The 22,314-nt window shown below is 33.0% G+C and overlaps 4 protein-coding genes, 1 long non-coding RNA gene and 1 pseudogene across 6 annotated transcripts; 4 read left to right on the forward strand and 2 right to left on the reverse strand.

Annotated features, from left to right (window-relative positions):
* Positions 1-302: 302 nt before the first annotated feature.
* LOC145564537 (uncharacterized) lies at positions 303-5,024 on the forward strand. Its single transcript, XR_014094851.1, has 7 exons — positions 303-646; positions 806-873; positions 3,091-3,153; positions 3,360-3,407; positions 3,506-3,565; positions 4,202-4,273; positions 4,731-5,024. It is a non-coding gene; the product is annotated as an uncharacterized LOC145564537 (long non-coding RNA).
* Positions 5,025-5,211: 187 nt separating this feature from the next.
* Positions 5,212-6,622, reverse strand: LOC145564538 ((S)-8-oxocitronellyl enol synthase CYC1 pseudogene; annotated as a pseudogene).
* Positions 6,623-7,299: 677 nt separating this feature from the next.
* LOC145562856 (uncharacterized) lies at positions 7,300-11,517 on the forward strand. 2 transcript variants are annotated; one of them, XM_081623274.1, is made up of 3 exons: positions 7,300-9,669; positions 10,875-11,022; positions 11,099-11,517. In XM_081623274.1, the coding sequence occupies exon 1, from the start codon at positions 7,432-7,434 to the stop codon at positions 9,550-9,552; it is 2,121 nt and encodes a 706-aa protein (XP_081479400.1). In that variant the 5' UTR covers positions 7,300-7,431; the 3' UTR covers positions 9,553-9,669; positions 10,875-11,022; positions 11,099-11,517. The 2 variants fall into 2 exon arrangements, with proteins under 2 accessions (XP_081479400.1, XP_081479399.1); XM_081623273.1 differs by having other exon boundaries at positions 10,875-11,517.
* A 544-nt stretch (positions 11,518-12,061) lies between these two features.
* On the forward strand, positions 12,062-13,982 carry LOC145562858 (uncharacterized). Its single transcript, XM_081623276.1, has 4 exons — positions 12,062-12,233; positions 12,331-12,518; positions 12,965-13,193; positions 13,550-13,982. The coding sequence occupies exons 1-4, from the start codon at positions 12,155-12,157 to the stop codon at positions 13,678-13,680; spliced, it is 627 nt and encodes a 208-aa protein (XP_081479402.1). The 5' UTR covers positions 12,062-12,154; the 3' UTR covers positions 13,681-13,982.
* A 203-nt stretch (positions 13,983-14,185) lies between these two features.
* Positions 14,186-15,907, reverse strand: LOC145562857 (vignain-like). Its single transcript, XM_081623275.1, has 4 exons — positions 15,451-15,907; positions 15,121-15,356; positions 14,843-14,983; positions 14,186-14,739 (listed from the first exon to the last, which is right to left on the reverse strand). The coding sequence occupies exons 1-4, from the start codon at positions 15,899-15,901 to the stop codon at positions 14,464-14,466; spliced, it is 1,104 nt and encodes a 367-aa protein (XP_081479401.1). The 5' UTR covers positions 15,902-15,907; the 3' UTR covers positions 14,186-14,463.
* A 1,831-nt stretch (positions 15,908-17,738) lies between these two features.
* LOC145564539 (protein trichome birefringence-like 4) lies at positions 17,739-19,784 on the forward strand. Its single transcript, XM_081624821.1, has 5 exons — positions 17,739-18,124; positions 18,444-18,603; positions 18,767-18,948; positions 19,126-19,284; positions 19,372-19,784. The coding sequence occupies exons 1-5, from the start codon at positions 17,739-17,741 to the stop codon at positions 19,703-19,705; spliced, it is 1,221 nt and encodes a 406-aa protein (XP_081480947.1). The 3' UTR covers positions 19,706-19,784.
* The last annotated feature ends 2,530 nt before the right edge of the window (positions 19,785-22,314 follow it).

A 22,314-nucleotide genomic window follows, 5' to 3' on the forward strand; every position in this document is an offset into this window, starting at 1 on the left:
AAAGACAAGTATGACAAGTAAACAAGAACTGAAATAGTAACATCATAGAACATAAGTTCTACACATAACCAGATGCTACGAGTATTACTTATTAGCTACCGTATATTTATTTCTACCCTTTGATTATGTTGACATGAAAAATTAATCAGTCTTAACCACAATTATATATCTTGAAAAAAAAAACAAATTCAAACCAAACACCCTAAAAATAAACCTTCCTAAATATAGAACAAGCATATCTTATAGAAAAATTGTTGCTTAGCTTGTTGACGTATATTCTTATCTAACTATCTTACTCCATCTTTTCCTTCATTTTCTCCCTAAAACATCTCTTTTATTATCTCTTCTACTAGTCTTTTTTCCTTTACCTTTGCATCTTTTCTCTTCCTTTTTTTACTCTTTATACCAAACCCCAAACAAAACCCTCCACAATATTCCTCTTCCCTTTTTTTTTTTTAATTTTTTTTTTAATAAAAATTAATTTTATAAAAAAAATTAAATTTTCTTTATAAAAATGTTATTTTGTTGGACTGGGTTGTGCTATTAAATACCACAAGTCAGAAGTGCCTGCGTGCCACTTATAATCACATCTCTTTGTGCTGTTAATCTACTCGTTGTCTTTCCAGCTTTCACAGACTTTTTCCAGGTCTTTTTTTTTCTTAATTCTATTTTAATTAATCACTTTTTTAAATTTTAATTATCCAAAATATACATACTTATAAAATATTGTATATTACCATATTGTTGTTTTTTCTATCCTACCATTCTTGTTATATTTTTCTAATGGGAATGAGATATGGAGCAGGGGAAGCTGTAACAATGGCGGATTATGATGGAAGAGAAGATTATTTGGCCTCGCAAAACATGGATGAGGTATGTAATTACATCTCAAATTATTTGTAAACCGGGTTTATATTAGTACTAAACTTGTAAAGTACAACCACGATTATAACATCTTTTCCAAACGACCTGATTATAACCTGTTATGTGTATGTTCGATTGTTGTTCCTTAACTCATGAAAAGTCGAACCTCTGAATTATAAATATGGATGCATTACATTTTTAAAGATTGTTTGATTAATTATAAATTTAGCATGATTGTATTTTGGTTGTAACGAAATTATTTGAGAAACAGGGCAATGCTAATATGCATTGCCCTATAATTTTGCTATTAGGTGGTACCAAATACCTACATTTTTGTAGGTAATCTTTGGTAGAATTGTAATTTTTTTTTTAATATTTTTTTTTTTTACTTTGTCATGAAAATTCTACCTTAATTATTTGATTAAATATTTAATGTGTCAACTAGATATTTGGAACGTTCGTCAGCAAGCAAGATGTACAAGGCATGTAAATGCACCAAGTAAACATAATGTACAATAATCAACTAATCAAGTATTTAGTTGACTAAATGATTAATCAAGGTTTTAATAGTTCTTTAGACATCATAATTATCTCATTTGAGTTTATAAAATTTAGAAATTATAAGGTTTTCATTCCATGTTAATTATAAAAAGAAAAAGACAAGTGAAAGTGATTGCTTAACAAATTTCAATTAACATGATAAGTTGGATTGATACCATAAATGTATGTAACTAGCTAGTGCCTAGTATGGAGTATATTTTTACACTTGCTAAATTTAGGGTTTTGTCAAACACAAGCCTTTGTAAGTTACAATATTGTATTGTATATATCAAGGAATTGTACGTATCAAATTCACAAATCATGCTCATAATTAACCATATATATTACGAGTAGTTCTTTTACATTGTTTATGCCTCAAATTTAAAAAGTCATATTCAACGTTTTATAGTAGAATATTATTCGTATTAATTTTTATAAATATAGGTATTGATTACAATATAAATAAGGTGTACTGTTATGTATAAAATGAGTACATGTAAATTACTCCGTAACTTACAGAATTTATCGTAATATACAAGTATAAAATTATAAACCAAATATTGAGCATATAACATGCATAATTATACAAGTAATTTATAAATATAACACGCGATGTGAAAATTTTTAATCCCTATTAATTTACGATAATAAATGGAGGTAATAATAATTTATTTCAGTTCATCTTTCTAAATGTTTTTATTAAAATGTGCATGAATGGAATATATTCAATTATTAAAAAAACAAAAAATGATGTTGATTGAAAATGCTACTCTACTAAAAGCAAACATGTTTTTAAAGGTAAAATTGGTAAAATTAACACAAAAAAAATACGGAGTATATGATTAGTACGTATATTCGTATTAATAGGACCGGTAAGTGGACCAATTGTTAAAGAGTGGAGAAATGGATCACGTGTGGCCGGGTCCAACTATTATTGTAGTCATTCTCCATGTTAACCAATCTGATTGTGACACAACATATCCTTGTTTAACAACTTAAGTCTTATTCTGGGATCTCTTTCCAACTGTCGGCAGTTGCCTGCTACATTTTCATCTAATTATACAATACAACGTATGAACCAACATTTGAGCTGCATTGTGACCGAGGGGCATCCGGGCATACACGGATAAGACTAGGAGTGCCACTCCGGCACTCCCACTCAAAGATGGCATTGGGTTAGGCTGGCCTGAGGCATGGCGCACAACCTAGAACGAAAAAACACAGCATAACATCTATGTATGTTAGGCTGTCTGCCTGTCTTTATTTGGCACAGTAGAACACGACACACCTGCTTGATAGTATGTACTAGTGCATGCTAAAAAAAAAAAAGTAATATTTGACTTAAGCATGCAAGTACGACCCAGATTGACATGGGGCAAACCAAATACCATAACCAAAAATGAATTAATTAAATTCGTATACAGTGGGATCGATTAAGTAACGGAAGTACAATGCTTTTCAATGTGAAAACAATCATATTTGATCTACTACCTCCGTTAAATGTTATGTGCAACTTTAGGGTATTATTTGTGAAATATAAAATATTCCAAAGTTGCACATAGCATTTAACGGAGGTAGTATATACTCCATAATTCCATAGGAATTTGATTTAATGTTACGTTTTTTTATATGAGTATTAGTATTTGTTGGTTTTATATATTGAAAGGTTTGATAATTGCATTCCAGCCTTCATCTACTAGTAAGAAATACGGAGGACTTGTGCCTAAGAAGAAACCTCTCATCTCAAAGGTAAAAAATAAATAGCAATAAGATGATTAGCTAAACTGTCATAAATCTTGAACGTTTTAGAAAAAACTCCAAAATTTTCTAAAATAAAAAAACTCAAAAATTGTAGTTTTTTTTTTTCTTTTCAAAATTTATTTTTTTTGGGAAAATTGTTGTGCTTAAGTAGCAATAAACTTGATATTTTAAATTGAATTATGTATTTGGAACAGGATCATGAGCGTGCTTTCTTTGATTCAGCAGATTGGGCTCTTTGTAAGGTATGATCCAAGCTATTTGCATGTTTTTTCACACTAATTACGAGTGTTCGTACATAATATTTTGAAATACATAAAATTGTTTTGCATGTTTATTTCAGCAAGGAGCAACAACCCAAAAATCAACAACCGCCGTGGAGTCCTTACGCCCAAAATTACAGGTATTCAATGGTTTCCTATCCATAAGAATGCTAAATTGCTAAATGATGTGCGAGTTTATAATTAAGTACTACGATAATAGTCTAATACTAGTATACTACCTCCGTTTCATATTATTTGCAATGATTTGACATAAAGTAGAAAGAACAAATGTCTAATCGTTGCAAATAATATGAAACGGATGTAGTATATTAAGTAAACAAGGTATATATGTTCAATGCTAAGAGTCGACAATTCTCAAAAGTCATAAGGGTAGCGAGATATAGAGAGAATCATCGGTGAAATTATTAATGGTCATAGTGGGCCACAGGATCCACTATTAATTTAAATAAAAAAGTGATTATTTGTAATTTTTTACCCTTGTTTTAGAATTGGGCCGCTTGGTCATGGACTAATAACTGCTCCAATTTTTATAGTACTACAAATCTACAATAGTTTTGTAAGAACTGTGTCATACATAAACTTGTTGTGTTTATATGAGAATTTCCTAGCTTTATACAGTACTTGTCTAATTGTCTTACGTCTCTAATGAGTATTTTGTCAACCCTAATTGTCATACAAGCTCCTTAATTATAATACTTTGAAAATTAAACAATGTTTACGTTGTAATAAACTAATAATATCAATATCTGTGACAGAGAACACCTCATCAACAACTACCTCCTCGAAGACCAGCATGTACCTCTGGTTGAGAGATTATCAAATATTATGTGAGTCTATTTCCATCATTTTTTTTTTTGTATTTAAAAAAATATTTTTGTTTAGATAACGATTTTTATTTTTTCAATTCAAACTATGTGCATACTTAAATTATAATGTGAAAAATTCTACTATTTATCCAAGCATTTATCTACAACTATATTTACTTAATTAAGAGTCTGTTCTGATTTACTAAATGAGCTGAACTGAAATGAAATGAATTGTTTATAAGAAAAGGAAATTAGAAAGTGAACTGAACTAAACTGAAATTAAGCTGAAGAGAACATGTCCTAAGTTGCTCTTTTTAAATGATACAGACATTCATATACAGGTTTAAAAAAGTCAAACGAGATCTAACATTATAAATAATACTCCGTATTTATTTCAAAAAAAAAAAAATATACTCCGTGAAACAAAAGGAATTACTTGTAACACTTAACTTGAATTTGTTGTTTGAATGAAATGCAGGTACGTAGATTAGTCTTCTATGAACTCAGCCCACTTGGATGGACATTATGAATAGAAGCGTCAAAAATAATCAATAAGACTACTCTTATTTTTGAGGGTATTGATGGTGTAAATATTTTATCAAGGATTAGGGGAGAATTTATATTATGATGTTTCATTGCACTTATTTTACATGCCATAAACGATCAATAGCTCCACTTGTGACAGTTGTGAGTGTGAAAGTTGTATATGGCTTCCATTGTTCAAACTTCAAAAATGTGCATTATTGGAAAAAAAAAAGTCCTTCAAAAACAATTTCGAGTTTTGAACACATTGTCTATATGTTGAATTGAATGAAATGAATGGAAAAACGAACACTTTATAGTAAACATGGGAATTTTCTGTTAGTTGTGTAATCTCCTTGATAGAAAAACCGAACGTAGATGAATAGATTTAGAAATAAAAACATCTCAAATATATACAAAACTAAATGTATTTCATATTACAAATTAGCACCTACAATCTTAGAGATTATATAGTAAAAGGGTAAATGTCGTTTAGTGAACGACGTTGTTCCCTTTTTAATTTACAGATAATGACTTTGAGACTTACATTAGAAAAAGCATAGATATTACTCAAATCATAAAACCAAGACTAGCAATTATTTTTATCATACCTATTACAAACCACTTGAAAATTAAAATTCTTGATACTTAGCTTGATTGATCAAGGAATAATATTCATCTCCCTAAGTTTCCCAATCCAAAATCGAACACTTTTGATGCTATCTGCGTATCCAAAGAACCCAAACTCCTTACTCTTATTCATACTACTCACTAGTTGAAAATCAGACCTCATTAAATATTGAAACCCAGCAAAACAAGCTATCTCCTCCAACTTCGTCTTAACCAATTTTTTCTCTTCTACAATTTGGTCCCACACTTTTCCTTTATCTTTCATTTCATCCACAAGGTCAAATAACCCATCTTTATCATCCAACGGCACAAATTCAACCCCAAACTCCTCACACAAAACTCCCCACATTTTCTTCCAAGTAAAAACGTCACCGTTTGTACAATTAAACGCTTGATTCTTTGCTTTCTCATTTACAGCCCCCCACACGTGCTGCTCCGCTAACACACGTGTGTCAGTCATGTCACTAAAATGCTCCCACGTGTACCGATTTCCAAAGAATCGAAACGGTGCGTTTTGGTACTTACAAATCTCAGCATAAGCCGCTAACATCACCAGCGCGTTGTACACACTTCTACTTGACGCGCCTACAATAATCGACGGACGATGAATTGTGTACGTAGTATCTGACGCGTACGATTTAACCACGTCCTCAAGCGCGTGGTAAAAGTTTGGGTGAGGTAACCGGGCCATATCCTCATGAAATGGAGGTTCATGTTGGGCCTCACCAGGTTGGCCTAAAATATTAAATGGGCCAATTTATTGCGCAGTACCCGTTTGTAACGAAATATGACGTAACTTAATGGGCCGAGAATGGGCCGTGAGAGCTTTAATTACATTGGTTAACATTGTGGAGTTGGTGATGATATTATCTTCTTGGTCACGGCCCACATAGATGGCGGCCCAAAAGACGTGAGTGATGTGGTTGGAAAGAGGCCTAAGAGTGGCATTTGTGTCGTTAAAGTCAACGGCGTCAAATGTAATGAAGTGATCAACTGCTGAGGAAGGGAACCAAGTGGGCATGGCCCGACGGGCTGCACCGTAGACGGTCCATGGGCCTCCTTGGGCTGTTGGGCTTTTAAGAGCTTGGGCTATGTTTATACCCGCCATGTCAGTAACTCCTACTACTAATGCGACTGATGCATTAGTCATGAAAGAATGTGTGTGTGTGTTTTTTTTTATTTTTTTTGGGTGGTTAGGTGTAAAGAATTGAAGTTTAGCACTAAAATTATTGGTTTATATAGGCAGCTGAATATATCAGGAAAAAGAGGACTTTATTATTCAACTACTCAATCCTTGATGAGTCATACTACTAGACGTACTAGTTCCCCACATTGTAATTACTGATGATGTCCTCATGGACTTATCAAGGATTAAGGATAAGTAGTGAGTTGATGATGGAGAACAAATTGACATATTGGAAATTGCATGTCAGGTAGAACCATCAACGATGTTATCATGTCAACAAGAGGGAAAATTGCTAAATTGTCGAATGTAGCCATTTAAATTTTAAAGTGCTTAATTTGTCGGTTTTAGCCTTTTACTCGTAAATAAAAAATAGTGTGTGACACCTCAAAAGCTAGTACGTGACACGCTACTCTGAATATTAAGATTCCGTTAAGTATAAGTAGTTGATTAAAGTACGGGAGGTAATAAAAGTACAGAGTTGTAGTCCGTATACTTCTTCTATTCCAGTTTAAAATAGAAAATGAAGATTGTTACAGAGTAAAATATGAATTGATTTTTCATCTATTCATACAAATGAATCATTTATAGTTCGAACTAGTTGAAAAAATTAGAGAATGAGGTGCCAACCCGACCTGACTCAAAAGAAACCAAATCTAAATTTCAACTTGCTAGAACTCAATATTTTAAAATTACTTAACCTGACCCGATTTCAGCAAACCCGACCTGAGTATTCAAATTGTGACCTCTATGGGCACTACGGAATACCCCGTAACAATTACGAATAACAAACCAACTGTGGTTGCTTCATCTACATTCTCTCCTGCAAAGGGGACATGAAGAAATGAGAGCCTTCTCAAATTTAGCTTCTAGGGCTTCTCCTGCGCTTAGAAACCTTACTCAAAATCCCCCAAATCAATTGAAAACCTTCCAAAAACAAAACCCTTCAACTGTTACTTCAAAATCCCAGCAATTTGAAGCTCAAAATTTGGGAGGTAAGTCTTCGCTCAATCCTCGTTTTAACAATTCTAGCTTTAGGTATACTTCTGAACACAAATTTCCCCCAAATTCAATTGATCATAAAACCCTAACTCAGATTTTATTGAGAAAAGATTGGCATTTGTTGCTAAACCATGAATTAAAGCCTGGGAGGGTGGTTTTAACCCCACAATCTGTGGTTAGTATTTTGCACAATCATGAAAACCCATTAATTTCAATTAGGTTTTATATATGGGTTTTGAATATTAATCCATTATTCCAAAAGAATCAGCGAATTCGCGGTGTTTTGGCTAATAATCTATATAGAAAAGGTCCGGTTTTGTTGAATGCTGAGTTAGTTGATGATATTAGGAGTTCTGGGTATCAGATTACTGAGGATTTTATATGTATTTTGATTGGAAGTTGGGGTAGATTAGGTTTAGCTAAGTATTGTGTTGAGATTTTTGGACAAATTTCATTTTTGGGTCTTAGTCCTACTACTAGGTTATATAATGCTGTGCTTGATGCTTTGATAAAGTCGAATTCGCTTGACTTGGCGTATTTTAAGTTCCAGCAGATGAGTGCTGATTATTGTAAACCGGATAGGTTCACCTATAATATCCTTATTCATGGGGTTTGCAAGGCCGGAGTTGTCGATGAAGCTCTTCGGTTGGTTAAGCAGATGACGAATTTGGGTTATGCACCTAATGTGTTTACATATACCATATTAATTGATGGATACTGTAATGCTAATAGGGTAAGTGATGCCTTAAGGGTTCTGGAGACAATGAGGGTTAGGAAAGTGGCTCCAAGTGATGCTACATATAGGTCATTGGTGCATGGAGTGTTCCGTTGTCTTGGAAAAAACGAGGCATTTAATCTGTTATCTGGATTTGTTGAGCGAGAACCAATTTTGCCTAAAGTACTTTGTGATACTATATTGCACTGCCTCTCGAATGACTCTATGGCCAGAGAGGCAGCTTCATTTTTGAGAAAATGCAGGGAAAGAGGCTATCTGCCTGATACCTCTGTTTTTAACATCACAATGACTTGTTTGATAAAGAAACTGAATGTTGAGGAGACTTGTGAAATAGTGGATAGTTATATGGAATTAGGTTTAAATCTATCTTTTCAAACTTATCTTATCCTAATTGAAACTTTGTTCAAAGGGGGAAAAGAGAGAGAAGGAAGTCAGTATTTGATGCAGATGTTTCAAGCTGGATTACTATCCAATGTGAACTCGTACAATATGGTAATTGATTGCTTGCTGAAAGCTAGGATGGCTGAAGAGGCACTAAATATGTTCTTAGGGATGCAACAAGGAGGCATTACACCAAACCTTACTACTTTCAATACATTAATTGATGGGTGTTTTAAAACTGGAAAAACAGACAGGGCTTGTGAACTCTTGGTGACCCTCTTACAGCATGGATTTAAACCAGATATTTTCACTTTTAGTACAGTAATCGATGGTCTCTGTCGGGTGAACAAGATTAAAGATGCATTTGATTGTTTTGCGGAAATGAAGGAGTGGGGGGTTAATCCTAATTCCGTGACATACAACATATTGATTCGCTCTTTGTGCATTGTTGGGGATATTTCTCGTTCCATTGCATTGTTTAAAAAGATGCAAGCTGATGGAATAAGCCCAGATGCTTACTCATTCAATGCTTTGATTCAAAGCTTTTGCAAAATGAATAAGATTGAAAAGGCAAAAAAATTGTTTGTTTCCATGCTTGCTTTAGGGCTGGCTCCAGACAATGTCACTTATAGTGCGCTAACTAAATCTATGTGTGATACTGGTAAATCTCACGAGGTGTTGGACATTTTAATGTCAATGGAAGCTAATGGATGTGTTCTAGATTCTTGTACCTGTAATTTACTTGTTGATACCCTTGTAAAATTGGGTCAGTTCAAAGAAGCCCAGGAAGTTGTCAGTAAATGCAACCAGTGGGGTGTATCAATGAAGTCTGTCTCAATTTTGTGAACCTTGAGCTGAAGTTCTGTTCTGGGCCTTCTAGCATTTGAGCTGCCTCAAAGGAGGTTTATTCCCAAAGCATATGCTGTGTGTTCCCCATTTACTGCTTACTTGGCTGCATCAGAGGTAATTAGCAGAACACCTTTTTTTTTTTTTTTTTTTCAAAACTTTCTTTATTCTGTGCTTGTAGCTTTTTTTTTTTTTTTTTTATGTATTGATTAAGCTTAATATTGTTGCTGACACGATTATCACTTCATCAAAGTCATTGAATTTTCTCGTAAGTACATAATAATAGCATGATTCTCTGTTGGTAACAAGATCCCCCATAAAACTTGCAAATAAAGAAAAGAACAAGAGACTATAAATTTCTTACTGTGTAATTGTTAGTTACATTATAAAGCTTTTGCATGTTTATATTTATTATCCGTGTATAGACATAATTTCATTTACAGTTAATAGTTGCTGTATGTTTGTTATATTATATTTATGTCAAATGCTACCGGATTTGCATATTTTCTTTGGCCATTTCTTGTGGTTCCTGGTGACCTAGGCTCTCTTCTTCTTTTATGAGTCTTAAATCTTAGTTGGGGACTTTTGAAGGCCAAGTGTGTTGCACCTAAAAAAAAGGATAAAATATTATTCCTTGTCTTAATGTATTTCAGTATTTGCTCCATGAGTAGATGGCACAATAATTTAAGGGAGAAAAAGTAGGAAGTTCAAAGTGAATGAGTCTATTTGGGAGTAATGGGACCGAGATTAAGAAAAAAAAACGCTAGAGAAGATTAGCTTTCCATTAGAGGAATGGATCAACTAATTTGAGTCATCCAAATAGGAATATAGGGCAAGTACTTTGAGATGGTGGGAATACGATGTGTTGATAAAAAGTGATTGAACTTATAGTTACAATATGTGGAAGTTTTTGCTGAAACTTGTATAAATAAGCTGAGGAAAAGAGAGCCTACATTAATATGGTTCTTTAAACTATTTGTGGCTCTTATTTATTATGAAGTAGCCTTTTTAAGTGCATTAGAATTGGCTATCAAAGGGAGTAAGAATTCGGAAATATAATTTTCCGTATCCTGCCTCAAATAGAGACTTTGCATTGAATTTGTTATCTTTAATATACTAGATTAGCCCTGATTGTTGCAACTGAGGAAAGTGGAATCATCTATTCAATTTTAGCATATCCCAGATTAGTATATCTGATCTTATACATTAACTTATCAAACCATAGTTAATTTTTGGGAAGGATTAGATGTTAAAAGTCTTTACACTTTATTTGCTGTGAACTTATAAGTGGTAATTATTTTTACATATTGTGCGCTGCACAGATGGCTATTATGCAACAATAAAGACTGCTTGGTCTAGGAGCTATACACTGTGGAGCACCTATGGCTTCAGAGATTGAGAGGTGTGGCCGTGTGAGAAAGACGATTGTCCCCCTCGGAGGAAGTGACAGTTGTGGGAGAAGTATAACAGGTGAAGGTCTATAGTGCTCAAGTTACTAAAATGCTCCTAAAAGGGACACAGCTTAATGGAAGTGTTTTAATTTAAGGATGCATTGTGAGGCACATCTTTCTCTGGAATGGATGACCTTAGAGATGCAGCATGCAGTCCAAGCAGATGCACATGGAAAAACCATGAAAAATTCACTTTCCGCTGCAGACACGGGCACACAACACCAATAGAGAATGGAGGCAAGACTGCAAGAGTGACTTGTCATATGCTGTGCTGGTATGATATCATATAAGTTTACCATAGCATGATGGGAAGTAATTTGTTTTCATCTAAAATGTAGAGCAGTCATGCTACAACAGAATTTCAATGTGAGATGATCTTTTTTAGGAAGGATTATGAACTGGGCTCTTGTATTTCTGGAGAAAGAGGGATTTTGCGGCTGTTGTGCATTATTACAGAGTACAGACCTTACAGTACTGTAATACTCATAAATGAATAATAATACTCTTCCTGTTTCATACGCAACTCTCCTTGAGCCCTGGCTTGCTTTTCTTTGTTTTTACAAAGCTAGCATAATTGCATAAGCTTTTGGACACCCGAAGTTAAGGACGTATGAACTTGGTCAACTTTTCTTTACCTAAAAAAGCCATGGCCGAAAGGCAAAAAAAAAAAAAAAAAGTACTGTACATCATGTCAAAAAAAATTTACTACCTGAAATGACTTTTAAGGTTTGCTTGATTGTTCTATAAGGTACTTGTGTGAGCATTAAGCAAATCAGAATTAAGATTTAAAGTAAAAGTTGGTGACTTCCTCTCCAACTATCCTCTAATTGCAAGGAGCTACTCCTACTTGCCCTGCCCTTTAGTTTTGATGGTACTTGGTCTTTAATTGCATCCATTTTTGTTAAGAAAAACGACGCAACACTTCAATGCTTAAATCCCCACCGAAGTTACAGTTTTTGGTAGGTATGACTTTCCAATTGGTTGGTCTGCATTATATGCTCTGTTCTTTCTCCTGAGAGTATGATTACTTATATATATAGAAACAAAATTTTGTTTTTCAGATATTGCTAACATACAATAATCGGCATATTTATATATAATTTCTGAACTTTATGGTTTAACTGTGTCCAGTAGTAAATTATATCTTTGCTATGGCATACATGATCAAAATTGGACAGTATTTTATATTGACAGTAGCTGTCTGTACTGTCATTTTCATTTGCACTACAGGTTGTATGCTCTTGGAACACCATCATTTATCCAAGTTATGTTAGTGATGATTTGATTGAAGATTGCCTTTTTAACGTGATTTTGTTTATTCATTCAGCTGGAGAAGATGATTACGAACCACAAATTGGATCTCTAGGTGGGAATCCTGGCGAGGGTGCAGAAGGCCATGGTCATGAAGGGTATGATGAGGGTCGCGGTCATGAAGGGGGTGATGAAGACCATGGGTCGAGTGCTGATCCAACGCGTATTGTTGATGCAGCCTTGGTGTGCTTCCACAAGAAACATGTAAGCTCACATAACACTTCTAAATCCTTACCTTAAACTTTCTACATATTGGCTGAGAATGGAGTTGATATTCATGTTTTTGTTCCGTTTTATAATCATTACAGTTGCAATGTTTATTTTTTATTTTTATTATAAATAATCTAGGCACCCTATAAATTCGTCGATCGTAGAATCAAATTGAATTTATATTGCATTCTTAGCCAACTGAGATAGCCAACGGGCTTTTATGCAGATGACATACTGCAAGTGCAAACAAGCTCATTTATGTATTATGCAGTTATGTCTTCTAAAATTCTCTCAGATGGTATTTTTAATGGGTAGAATACCTCGGCTCTTTTACATAACGGGTTGAATGTGTTGTTGAATCTTATTGCAAACCTTCTTGTTTTTGGCTCTCAAAGGTCAATATATGTTTAGCTCAAGTGAAGTCACTTTTTTTTATATAGCAGCTCTACAGCCAGTGTGACGAGTCCTGTAGACTTACAGAGAGTGGAGATCTCCATGTACCCCATGATCATGTCGATGAGTTCTGTAATGGGCCTTGCCTTGAAGAAACAAACCTCGTGCTAGATTGCATAGATGGGATCATGGATCATTTTACGTTCTTTAACAAGGCCACCACTCGGGATGTTAGGGACACAATTCAAGCTGGCTGTGGCCGTGGTGAGAAAAGAGGTACGGTAGACTACATTTCTATTTCAGTTTGTTCCAAAATAATAGGGTACTTTCTAAATTTAGTAAGTTAAAACACGAACTAATTTATTTTACCCTTATTTAATGCATAATATATTTGTAATAAGGCGAAAATGTAAAAAATGAAATAGGGAATGATAGTTTTAATGGCTTGCTAAGATCCTTGAAATAACCACAAACCACTTGGCCTATTGCTAAGGGACGTAGAAATATTTCTGCTGATATACTCTGCATCTTTTTCTTGGTTTTTCTGAATGACTTCTCTTTCTTTCTGGCGTTTGAGAGCTCACTCTTGCTTGCTTCCTCGGAAGTGATTAATCTGATAACTTTCTGTACAGGGCATTTCGATGTAGGAGAGCATATTGAAGACGACAAAGGCGACTTGAACGCTGCTGGTAGCCTTGCTACCATACCTGTACTGTCTGGCATTGTGATTTCAATCATAGGGCAACTTTTATTACTTTTGTAAAACCAGGGTAATTACTAATTATTGTGTGTTTCTAACTTATCGCGAACTACCTATGTTCCTTCTCCCCTTGAAGGTTGATTTATGTCATACTTTTGTTGTGAGGAGTACTAAAGTGTAAGAATTTGATCTATCTTACATGTTGATGATTTCACATTATATTTTTATAATGGAAATCATTGTTTCTTATTTGGTGTACTGGAATAATTGTTTGTCGCATTGTTCTAATTCATCATATGTAAGAATTACTCTTTAATATGTATTGAATGATGGCCGTTATGCTATGACTAATAACATTGTATATTTCTATTTGAACTTATTGGTCATTTTGTTGCATTTAGAAAGTTACACATGCAATTTGGAGGTTCTTTTACTTCTTTGGAAGTGTAGATAATTGTTTGGTTGATTAATAGTTAAAGTACCATACCAGAAAAAAAAATAATATTAATGGCTGAAATAATACGCATTTAAAATCATGAAAAGAAAATGTGTGTAAAAAAAAAAAAAAAAAAACAGGAATTAGTTAATTATTAATTTAAAATATAAACTCACTATTACAAAGACTGTTGATCTTAATCTATAAGATCAAAACTTGATTTAAAAGTAATTCTTTAAAAATGCAAGTAATTGAAAATTTAAAAACAGGAGCTATTACAAAACCTGCTTTAGTACAGCATGTATATAAATTGCTTACAACAATTGGAATGTAGAATTCATGTTACATGTTTATGTTTTGAAAGAATAATTATGCATGAAAGACATGAACCAAACATCTCTAAATCTTGTTTAAAATCTGTTCTTCCTAGACTTGGAAGTTCCATCCTTAGAAACTGATGGATTAAGGGCAGAGTTTTTGACAGGATAAGAGGCCTCCATTGCAATCCCACACAATCCTTGTTTGTCAGGGATACCGCGCTTCATCCGTATGTAACCTTTCTCCCCCCATTGTTCTCCCCAGGAATTCTTTACAATCCAGTAGTCGATACCGTCTAGGGAAGTTCCATAGCCCACAACTGCTACACCATGGTTCAATTCTGTCCCACATTGTCCACTGAACACCCCCTTTAGAAAAACACATCGTTGATGAAATATAATTAGTCTCAATGCTTTAGTTTATAATATCACAATGTTAAGTTAGCTGTTCAGATCTTAGATATTTGGTTACCTCTGAATAGAACTGCATATCATGACTCCCTGCATCAATAGCCACGGACACAGGTTGGTTCGCGACAACTTTGAGCAAAGCGTCCTCATTATTCACAGGTACATCCTCATGCCCATTAATTGATACTTTTGGACTACTCATCTGCATTTTTTAATTAACATTAGGAAAATAATTCATAGTAGTATGATTTATTAGTGGTATGTGCATAAATATTATACTTAGGGAAATTGCAGTACAACTTATGTATCATATATACTACATATGTTCTGAAGTTAAACCTTAAAGATGTTGCATATTCCTTGTGTAGCTATGTAAGGGTAGTTTTCTTCTGTTGTAAGACCGCCTTTTTGCTCAATAAAAGTGAACGCCCAATCCATAAGGCCACCATTGCATCCTCTATTCTGAGAGGTGTCACAATCAACAAGTTCTTGTTCAGACAATGAAACCAGCTTCCCTGTTTTAATTTGGTTTATACCCTCAACCGATGCAGCTGTCGAAAATGCCCAGCAACCTCCTGTCAAGATTCACAGTAAAAACAATTCAGCAAAACAAGGAAAATTAGATGACTTGAACTGTCAAAAGTTCCTTACAAGTGACCCTAAACTTACCACAATGGCCTTGGTACTTAACAGGCGTAACAGCACCTTTCGCTCTCCAATCAACAGACTTAGGAACATTGTCGACACCTGCATACATGAAGCTTTCGCTACCATTAGTCTTGTTGCCTCGAAGCATCCGGTGGTAGTGGATCTTGGACCCAGCAAAGTAACTACCAAACTCATTTGTTGACATGTCAGCAAAGCTATTCAACTTTAGCTTGTAAGACTTGTCCATCTTATTAACTTGATAGACATGCTGCACATTCTCCTTAAACACCTTAAACCTCTTAACCTTGTCATCGAGGCTCCTCGACACAGCACACTGACTACTCCAGCTCTCATATAGATCCCATAAACTATCCTCGGATCCTAGATCCTTCTCTTGGATATCAAACCCATTAGATAGGCCGACAACCATTGCTAAGACTAATGATACTAAAAAACACTTCATGTACTTCATATTTGGTTATACTACGATTTTCTTGTGATATGTTAACAGAAGAGAGGGGGCTAGCTATATATATAGGACTAACAAAAGTGTTTGAGAATTAACATAGATAAGATTTTATTGTTAAATTTGTTATGCAATGACGAGTAATATTTATGTTAGCCATACAAGTTTGTAGTTCAAGTTGAATAAAATCGTCATTATATTATCTGATTTTTTAGAGTTGTGAAAAATGGGTTATAAAGTGTATAAAGGGGGAGGAAATGTGCAACTGCAATTGTCCTTTTCTTTCATACATGAAGATATTCTGAGACCTGAGAAATTGTTGCTTACAATCAGCATTTTGTCTATGCATAAGCATAACTATTTTTGTTGTTCTCATCTATCTATCTTAGTACAAATTGAGATAAGATCATGCAACTTGAATAATTATTAAATGATTATTAAGTTTTTGTTAAAGTTTGATGCTTAAAAATTGTGACAAAGATGAATTCATTGAATTTATGTTGAAATGGATGGAATTCATTTTCACTCTTTGATTGAAATTGGTTGAGCATACATTTGCATTGCATTGTTTTTTTGGATTAAAGGATGAAATCGGTCACTATTTTACATTTTTTTTATTGTGAAAATGAACAATATTTCCTCCGTTCTCTAAATATTACAATATGAAGATGAAACACGGATTTCATGAATAGAAGAGAGATTAGAGAAGAAAGGTAGGAACTCATGCGATGAGAAGAGAGACAAAGAAGACATGTGCAAATAGGGCAATATTGTAATATTTGTGAAACTTTCTAAAATGATAATTGTTGCAATATTTATGAAACGGGGGAGAGAGAAAGAGAAAAGACATGTGCAAATAAAAAAATAAACTTTCTAAAATAATAATGGTTGTAATATTTGTGAAATGGAGGTAGTATTTGACATTACTATTTCTATATAGCGTTCAACTTTTTAAAGTGAATACATTTTAAGTACTTACAAAATACTATACGGAGTATTATGTATGCGATTAATGATGAAGTACTATTTCATTTTCCCCACGAAATTGCTCCTTATATACTCATAGATAATTTATCCCGTAAGGCCGTAATTAATGCTAGCTTTGGTTTCTTTCAAATTAAAAAAAGTTGATATTTCTTACTTTATTTATTCAAAAAATCTTATATATATTAGGAATTTTTAGATATGCTATGTTTACCTTATTTTCACTTATTTCAGATTTAATAAATTTAGATAAGTTCAATTCAAGAAAAATAAGTTTTGATAAGGATATTCCAAGTTCAAATTACACCTAAAATAAGTTTAGATTCAAAGTTGTAAGAAATTGCAACAACCAGTTTGGATCTAATTTTTGGAACGGAATTGCACCTTTCTTTAATCCACTTTAATGGTTAACTATCATCTTGCAATAATAATCCAAATGGTTCCAACTTCCAAATCGGTCCAATTCTAGACATAATCTCCCTTAGTTTAAGTACATACTAATATACAATCATAATTAATATACCATTTACAGTTTTACACGGTCACCATCAACTAATATACCATTTCGCATCAAACATAAGAATTTTTTGTGTCAAAAAAAAAAAAAAACATAAGAATTTTTACCTTTTACTCATAGGTTACCACAATTGGCAAAAAGGGGGAAAAAAAAAACTTTTTCTGATCTACTTCTAATTTGGTTGGTTTTTTTTCACTTAAAGTGCATACTGTCGTATAATACAATCATAATAGATTTACTTCTTCCGTTGACTAAAAAAACATTTAATCTCATCATTTGACCATTTATTAGCATAATTATTCCCCAAAAAAAACCATCTTTCTCTCTCTAAAGTCTAAAACCATGTTAAAATTATCAAACATGTCAATTTCTAATAATCTTCCATCATCAAAAACTACATTCATCATTACATGTTTTACTCTAATTTCTTCTATTCTTTTTATACTTAATTACCAATCAACTTCTACTAATGAATTATTGTCAACTGCATCAACGTTGACTTTCCAAATTTTCAACTTTTCCAATCCTGTTTCTCACGATCCACCTTCAAGTAACAAAAACACTTGTGACATTTTTGATGGAAGATGGGTTTTTGATGATTCATACCCGATTTATGCACCCGGGTCGTGTTCGTATGTCGAAAACGAGTTCAATTGCTTTAGAAATGGTCGCCCTGATTTTGGTTATTTGAAGTATAGATGGCAACCTTATGGTTGTGACATTCCAAGGTCTAGTCTTTAATTTCTCTTCTTTTTTTTTTTTTAATTTTTTTTAACAATAATAGAAATCAGGAAAAAAAAAAGGAAATGATTTCAAACATTGAATGTTGTCACATAGATTTAAGTCTCTTAAATTTTGTAATTTAATATTGAAATATGACATTATTGTTGAATTGAACTTGCCTTTGAAAGTACGTAATACTAAATCAAAGATGAAGTAAAATTTTGGTCAATATTTATTACAACATAGATTAATCATTAATGTTTTTTTATTTATTTTTTATAAATTAAATTAGCTAATTGCATTTTTGTTAATTTGATTAAATAGGTTTGATGCAAAGAAGATGATGGAGATGTTAAGAGGAAAGAGATTAGTGTTTGTGGGAGATTCACTAAATAGGAATATGTGTCAATCTTTGGTTTGTTCTTTGAGGATGTTTCAAGGACAAACCTTTAGAAACAAATTAAATTATAACTATTATTTCAAGGTTAGTTTATCTTATCAAATCTTGCACTATTCTTGATTGTATAATCTCAAGAAAAGTCTCCATCTTTTAACTATTGTACATTTGTACTCCCGTCATTTCATAATATAAGTTAGGTTTCGTTGATGTCAAATCTTGATTATTAGTAATTTTGGGATGTTTATAGGATTACAATTGCAGCATAACACTAATCACATCACCATTCCTAGTCCAACAACGTCATCTTCCAAAGAAAAACGAAACATTGAGGCTAGATATTCTGGATGGTATGATCTACAAACACCGTGATGCTGATTTTCTCATCTTCAACACTGGACATTGGTGGAATCATAACAAGTCTAGAAATGGGTATGCAAATTGATCTTAACACAAGCTTTTTCTTATTTCAATTGCGTATTAATTTCAATTTCGTGGCTACATACGTATGCTCATTTTTAGTTACTCCTTTTTTTTTTTAATTAAAAAAAAGTTCACGTGTTTTGAAGTTGCTATAAGTCTATAACACAATAAATGTACCTTTTGCAGGGAGAATTATTTCCAAGAGGGTGATATTATACACGAAAAAATGGATGTTGGAGTAGCATACACAAAAGCATTAAAAACTTGGGCTGATTGGGTTGACAATAATGTCAACACTAGCAAAACCAAAGTCTTTTTTAGAGGCTTTGCTCAAACTCATTTCATGTAAGAAAATTTTCTGATGTTCAAATTTTTTTTCTTGAAATTTCAGATTGTGTAGTATTAATCTTCTGTTTTACTGAACTGATGCAGGGGAGGTGATTGGGATACTGATGGAGTCTGTCACAATGAAACCGGACCAATAACAGACGAAAAATTGTTAAAACCATATCCATTTTTGATGCAAGCTCTAGAGAAAGTAATCTCAGAGATGAAGACACCAGTAACATATCTCAACATTACCAAATTGACTGATTATAGGAAAGATGGGCACCCGTCTATGTACAGACACCGGGGAAGAAAAAAGCCGAGAGCGATTCAGGATTGCAGCCACTGGTGCCTCCCTGGAGTTCCTGACTCTTGGAATGAACTTCTGTTTTCATCTTTGTTATTTTCTTCTGAAGGGTTTAACAGAACAACTTACTAGTTTGTCCTGTTTTTTCTTTGGCCTTTTTGTATTGGTACAGTTTAACCACATATACAAATGTTTGAGAAACGTGAGGAGAGTTTCTTAATGTTACTTTCGACTTTTTTTTTTTAATAATGTACTTTGTACATATATACACAAACGACAACGATTATTCTACACGATACATAGACTTTTGAGTCCATGCACACTTTGTTACATGTCACCATAATACAAGAATTCATGTCACGTCATTGCGTGTTACTAAAAAAATCCCTTAAATCTAACATACTGTACAAAACATTCTTTGAACAAAACAAGTAATTAATGAGATATATTATACTTTTTATAAGACAACAGTAAATTAAAGAAACATAGAGAAGCTGGTTTCATGAGTCGGGAACACCAGCATAGCTGCATAGGGAGGCACCAATGGCTACAATCTTGAGTCATCCCGGGCCGCCTCTTATCATCTTAGTAATGTTAAGATACACAACAAGCCTGTGTTTTCATCTTAGAGATCACTGAATCAAGAGTCTTCATCATCAAAGGATATACTGCTAACTACTTATCATCAGTTATTGGTTCTGTTTCTCCATCACATTATAATTGTACCATAGAGTTAAATTAGTTACGTGGGCAGTGTGTTGGTGCGAGGGAGAGTTGGTGTTTTGGTGTGAAGAAAGAAGGGGAAGGTGTGGTGTAGGATATCAGAAGGTGTGGTGTAGGTAATGATTTTTAAGAGATTGAAAAGTTTACAAATTTTTTTGGGACACTGATTGAAAAGTTTATAGGGAGATACATATGCATTTTGTCAATTCACTTCACTCAATCTTATCCGACGATATATCATAAATTATTTATCCGATACGATGCATTGGGACATAGATCAATATTTAAATATACCAAAATCATTTACTACGAATCTATGATCCATTTTGGCCGTTGCCTAAATTCAGTACAAGTTGTAGATATATAATGTAGGGGTCGGGGGCTTAATTAGTTAGGTTATTAATGCACGCATATGTACATTCCTATCTAGCTTGTACAATTATGGTACAATTATAATCCTGAAATTACATAACTTATTATCCGTCACCAATTAATTATTTAATTTACCTAAGTGCATGACGCGCATCATATTCTCAAGTGTAGAAACCAATTGATTTTAAATTACATAACTCAAATTTGAAAGAGTAAAAACCTTCAGTCCTAAAGTGTCTTTTTCCAGAAACTTAGAACACATAATTAAAGACATTCTTAAAGAAGAAACTAAAGATTCCCACATGTTTCTGTAGGACAATAAATTTGATTAAGTGACTCTCATATACTTCTACATTGTAATTCATATTTTTATTATATAAATAATTTTTAAATGAACTTTTTTGTCACAAGTATAACTGTGTGGTATATGTCAATAAGTATAGTATGTGTATATAATAGGAAAAGGGAAGGGATAAAATCGAAAACAAAAAATTAATTATAAAACTTTGAAGGGACACTCTTTTTTTATAAATTATAAAATTCAATTACATCACAATATTACATACACCACTAATACACATGATGATCCTATAATTACCGACACACAATATATACAATACACCAAAATTAAAATCCGACTAATACAACTAACTAACAACATTAGAAATAAGAAAACTACAACAAAAGTCATGTATAATGGATCACATCATATGAGCTAACCCTAAGTATGATTGAAACCCATCAATATAAGAGTCATAAGCAAAATCTTGGAATTAATAACAAAAGTCTTGTAACTTCTCAAGTAAGTCAACACCACAACTTTAATAGTTCTATACAATAAACATGATGAAAACTTTCCTTTGTGATTGTGCTATATCCCTTGGTGATTTTTGTAGTCGACGGAGTATTTGAACACTTGGTCTCCTTTTGCTTTGCCGAATAAAAAGAGGATATCTACTCTTTTTCTTTGTTGTTGGTTTTGATCCCATTCTAGATCTCTTGAATTTAATCAGATATACAAAGTGTATTTTTTTCTCCCAACCGATCAAAACATGACAATGTTCAATTTCACTTGTTTCTCCATTATTCTCATTATTGATCAAATTGATCCGTCACCATAAATTCACCCAAAATTCCCATATATACAACAATTGTACTTTGGATCCAAACCCTTACATCAATGAAGATTGTAGTTCATTGTTTCTTTGATAACCAACTAATTGTTTCTCAAAGACTAGATTTTTTTTGTTGTTTGTTGTTCCACACAAAACCTTGAGTGATGGACTTTTATTAGTGAAAAAAGAAAATTACAATCAAAAGTCTCACGTCCACCTATTGTAATCAGCATGTTTTTCTTTAGTTGTAGTAGGCTTAGCCTCATTAGCATAGACAATACCAAGTGTTGTCATACATCACATTTAATAACATGATTACATTATTACACTAATAACCATTATATGTAGTTACATGTAATTTGTTAATAAATAAATAATTTTAATATTATTTATTTCAACAATTCACTTTTTTCTCACTATTATTCATTCTTAATAAAAAAAAATCTCACTACTATTCATGTTATTATTGTTGATAACCAAAACTAAAAAAAAAATTTATAGTTTTTGATAATATTATAAATAGTATTTTAT

Source organism: Chenopodium album, chromosome 10 (assembly GCF_948465745.1).
Source record: "Chenopodium album chromosome 10, dcCheAlbu1.1, whole genome shotgun sequence".
NCBI classification, from domain to species: Eukaryota; Viridiplantae; Streptophyta; class Magnoliopsida; order Caryophyllales; family Amaranthaceae; genus Chenopodium; species Chenopodium album.

What these genes read in the sequence shown, in the direction of transcription:
- LOC145562856 (XM_081623273.1), top strand. Translation starts at nt 7,432, where the DNA reads ATGAGAGCCTTCTCAAATTTAGCTTCTAGGGCTTCTCCTGCGCTTAGA.
- LOC145562858 (XM_081623276.1), top strand. Translation starts at nt 12,155, where the DNA reads ATGGCATACATGATCAAAATTGGACAGTATTTTATATTGACAGTAGCT. An exon ending in TGTGCTTCCACAAGAAACAT is followed by an intron (nt 12,519 to 12,964) that starts GTAAGCTCACAT and finishes TTTTTTATATAG; the next exon opens with CAGCTCTACAGCCAGTGTGA. An exon ending in TGGCCGTGGTGAGAAAAGAG is followed by an intron (nt 13,194 to 13,549) that starts GTACGGTAGACT and finishes CTTTCTGTACAG; the next exon opens with GGCATTTCGATGTAGGAGAG.
- LOC145562857 (XM_081623275.1), bottom strand. Translation starts at nt 15,901, where the DNA reads ATGAAGTACATGAAGTGTTTTTTAGTATCATTAGTCTTAGCAATGGTT. An exon ending in TAAGTACCAAGGCCATTGTG is followed by an intron (nt 15,357 to 15,450) that starts GTAAGTTTAGGG and finishes GAATCTTGACAG; the next exon opens with GAGGTTGCTGGGCATTTTCG. An exon ending in ATATGCAGTTCTATTCAGAG is followed by an intron (nt 14,740 to 14,842) that starts GTAACCAAATAT and finishes GTTTTTCTAAAG; the next exon opens with GGGGTGTTCAGTGGACAATG.
- LOC145564539 (XM_081624821.1), top strand. Translation starts at nt 17,739, where the DNA reads ATGTTAAAATTATCAAACATGTCAATTTCTAATAATCTTCCATCATCA. An exon ending in TATGGTTGTGACATTCCAAG is followed by an intron (nt 18,125 to 18,443) that starts GTCTAGTCTTTA and finishes TTGATTAAATAG; the next exon opens with GTTTGATGCAAAGAAGATGA. An exon ending in CATAACAAGTCTAGAAATGG is followed by an intron (nt 18,949 to 19,125) that starts GTATGCAAATTG and finishes TACCTTTTGCAG; the next exon opens with GGAGAATTATTTCCAAGAGG.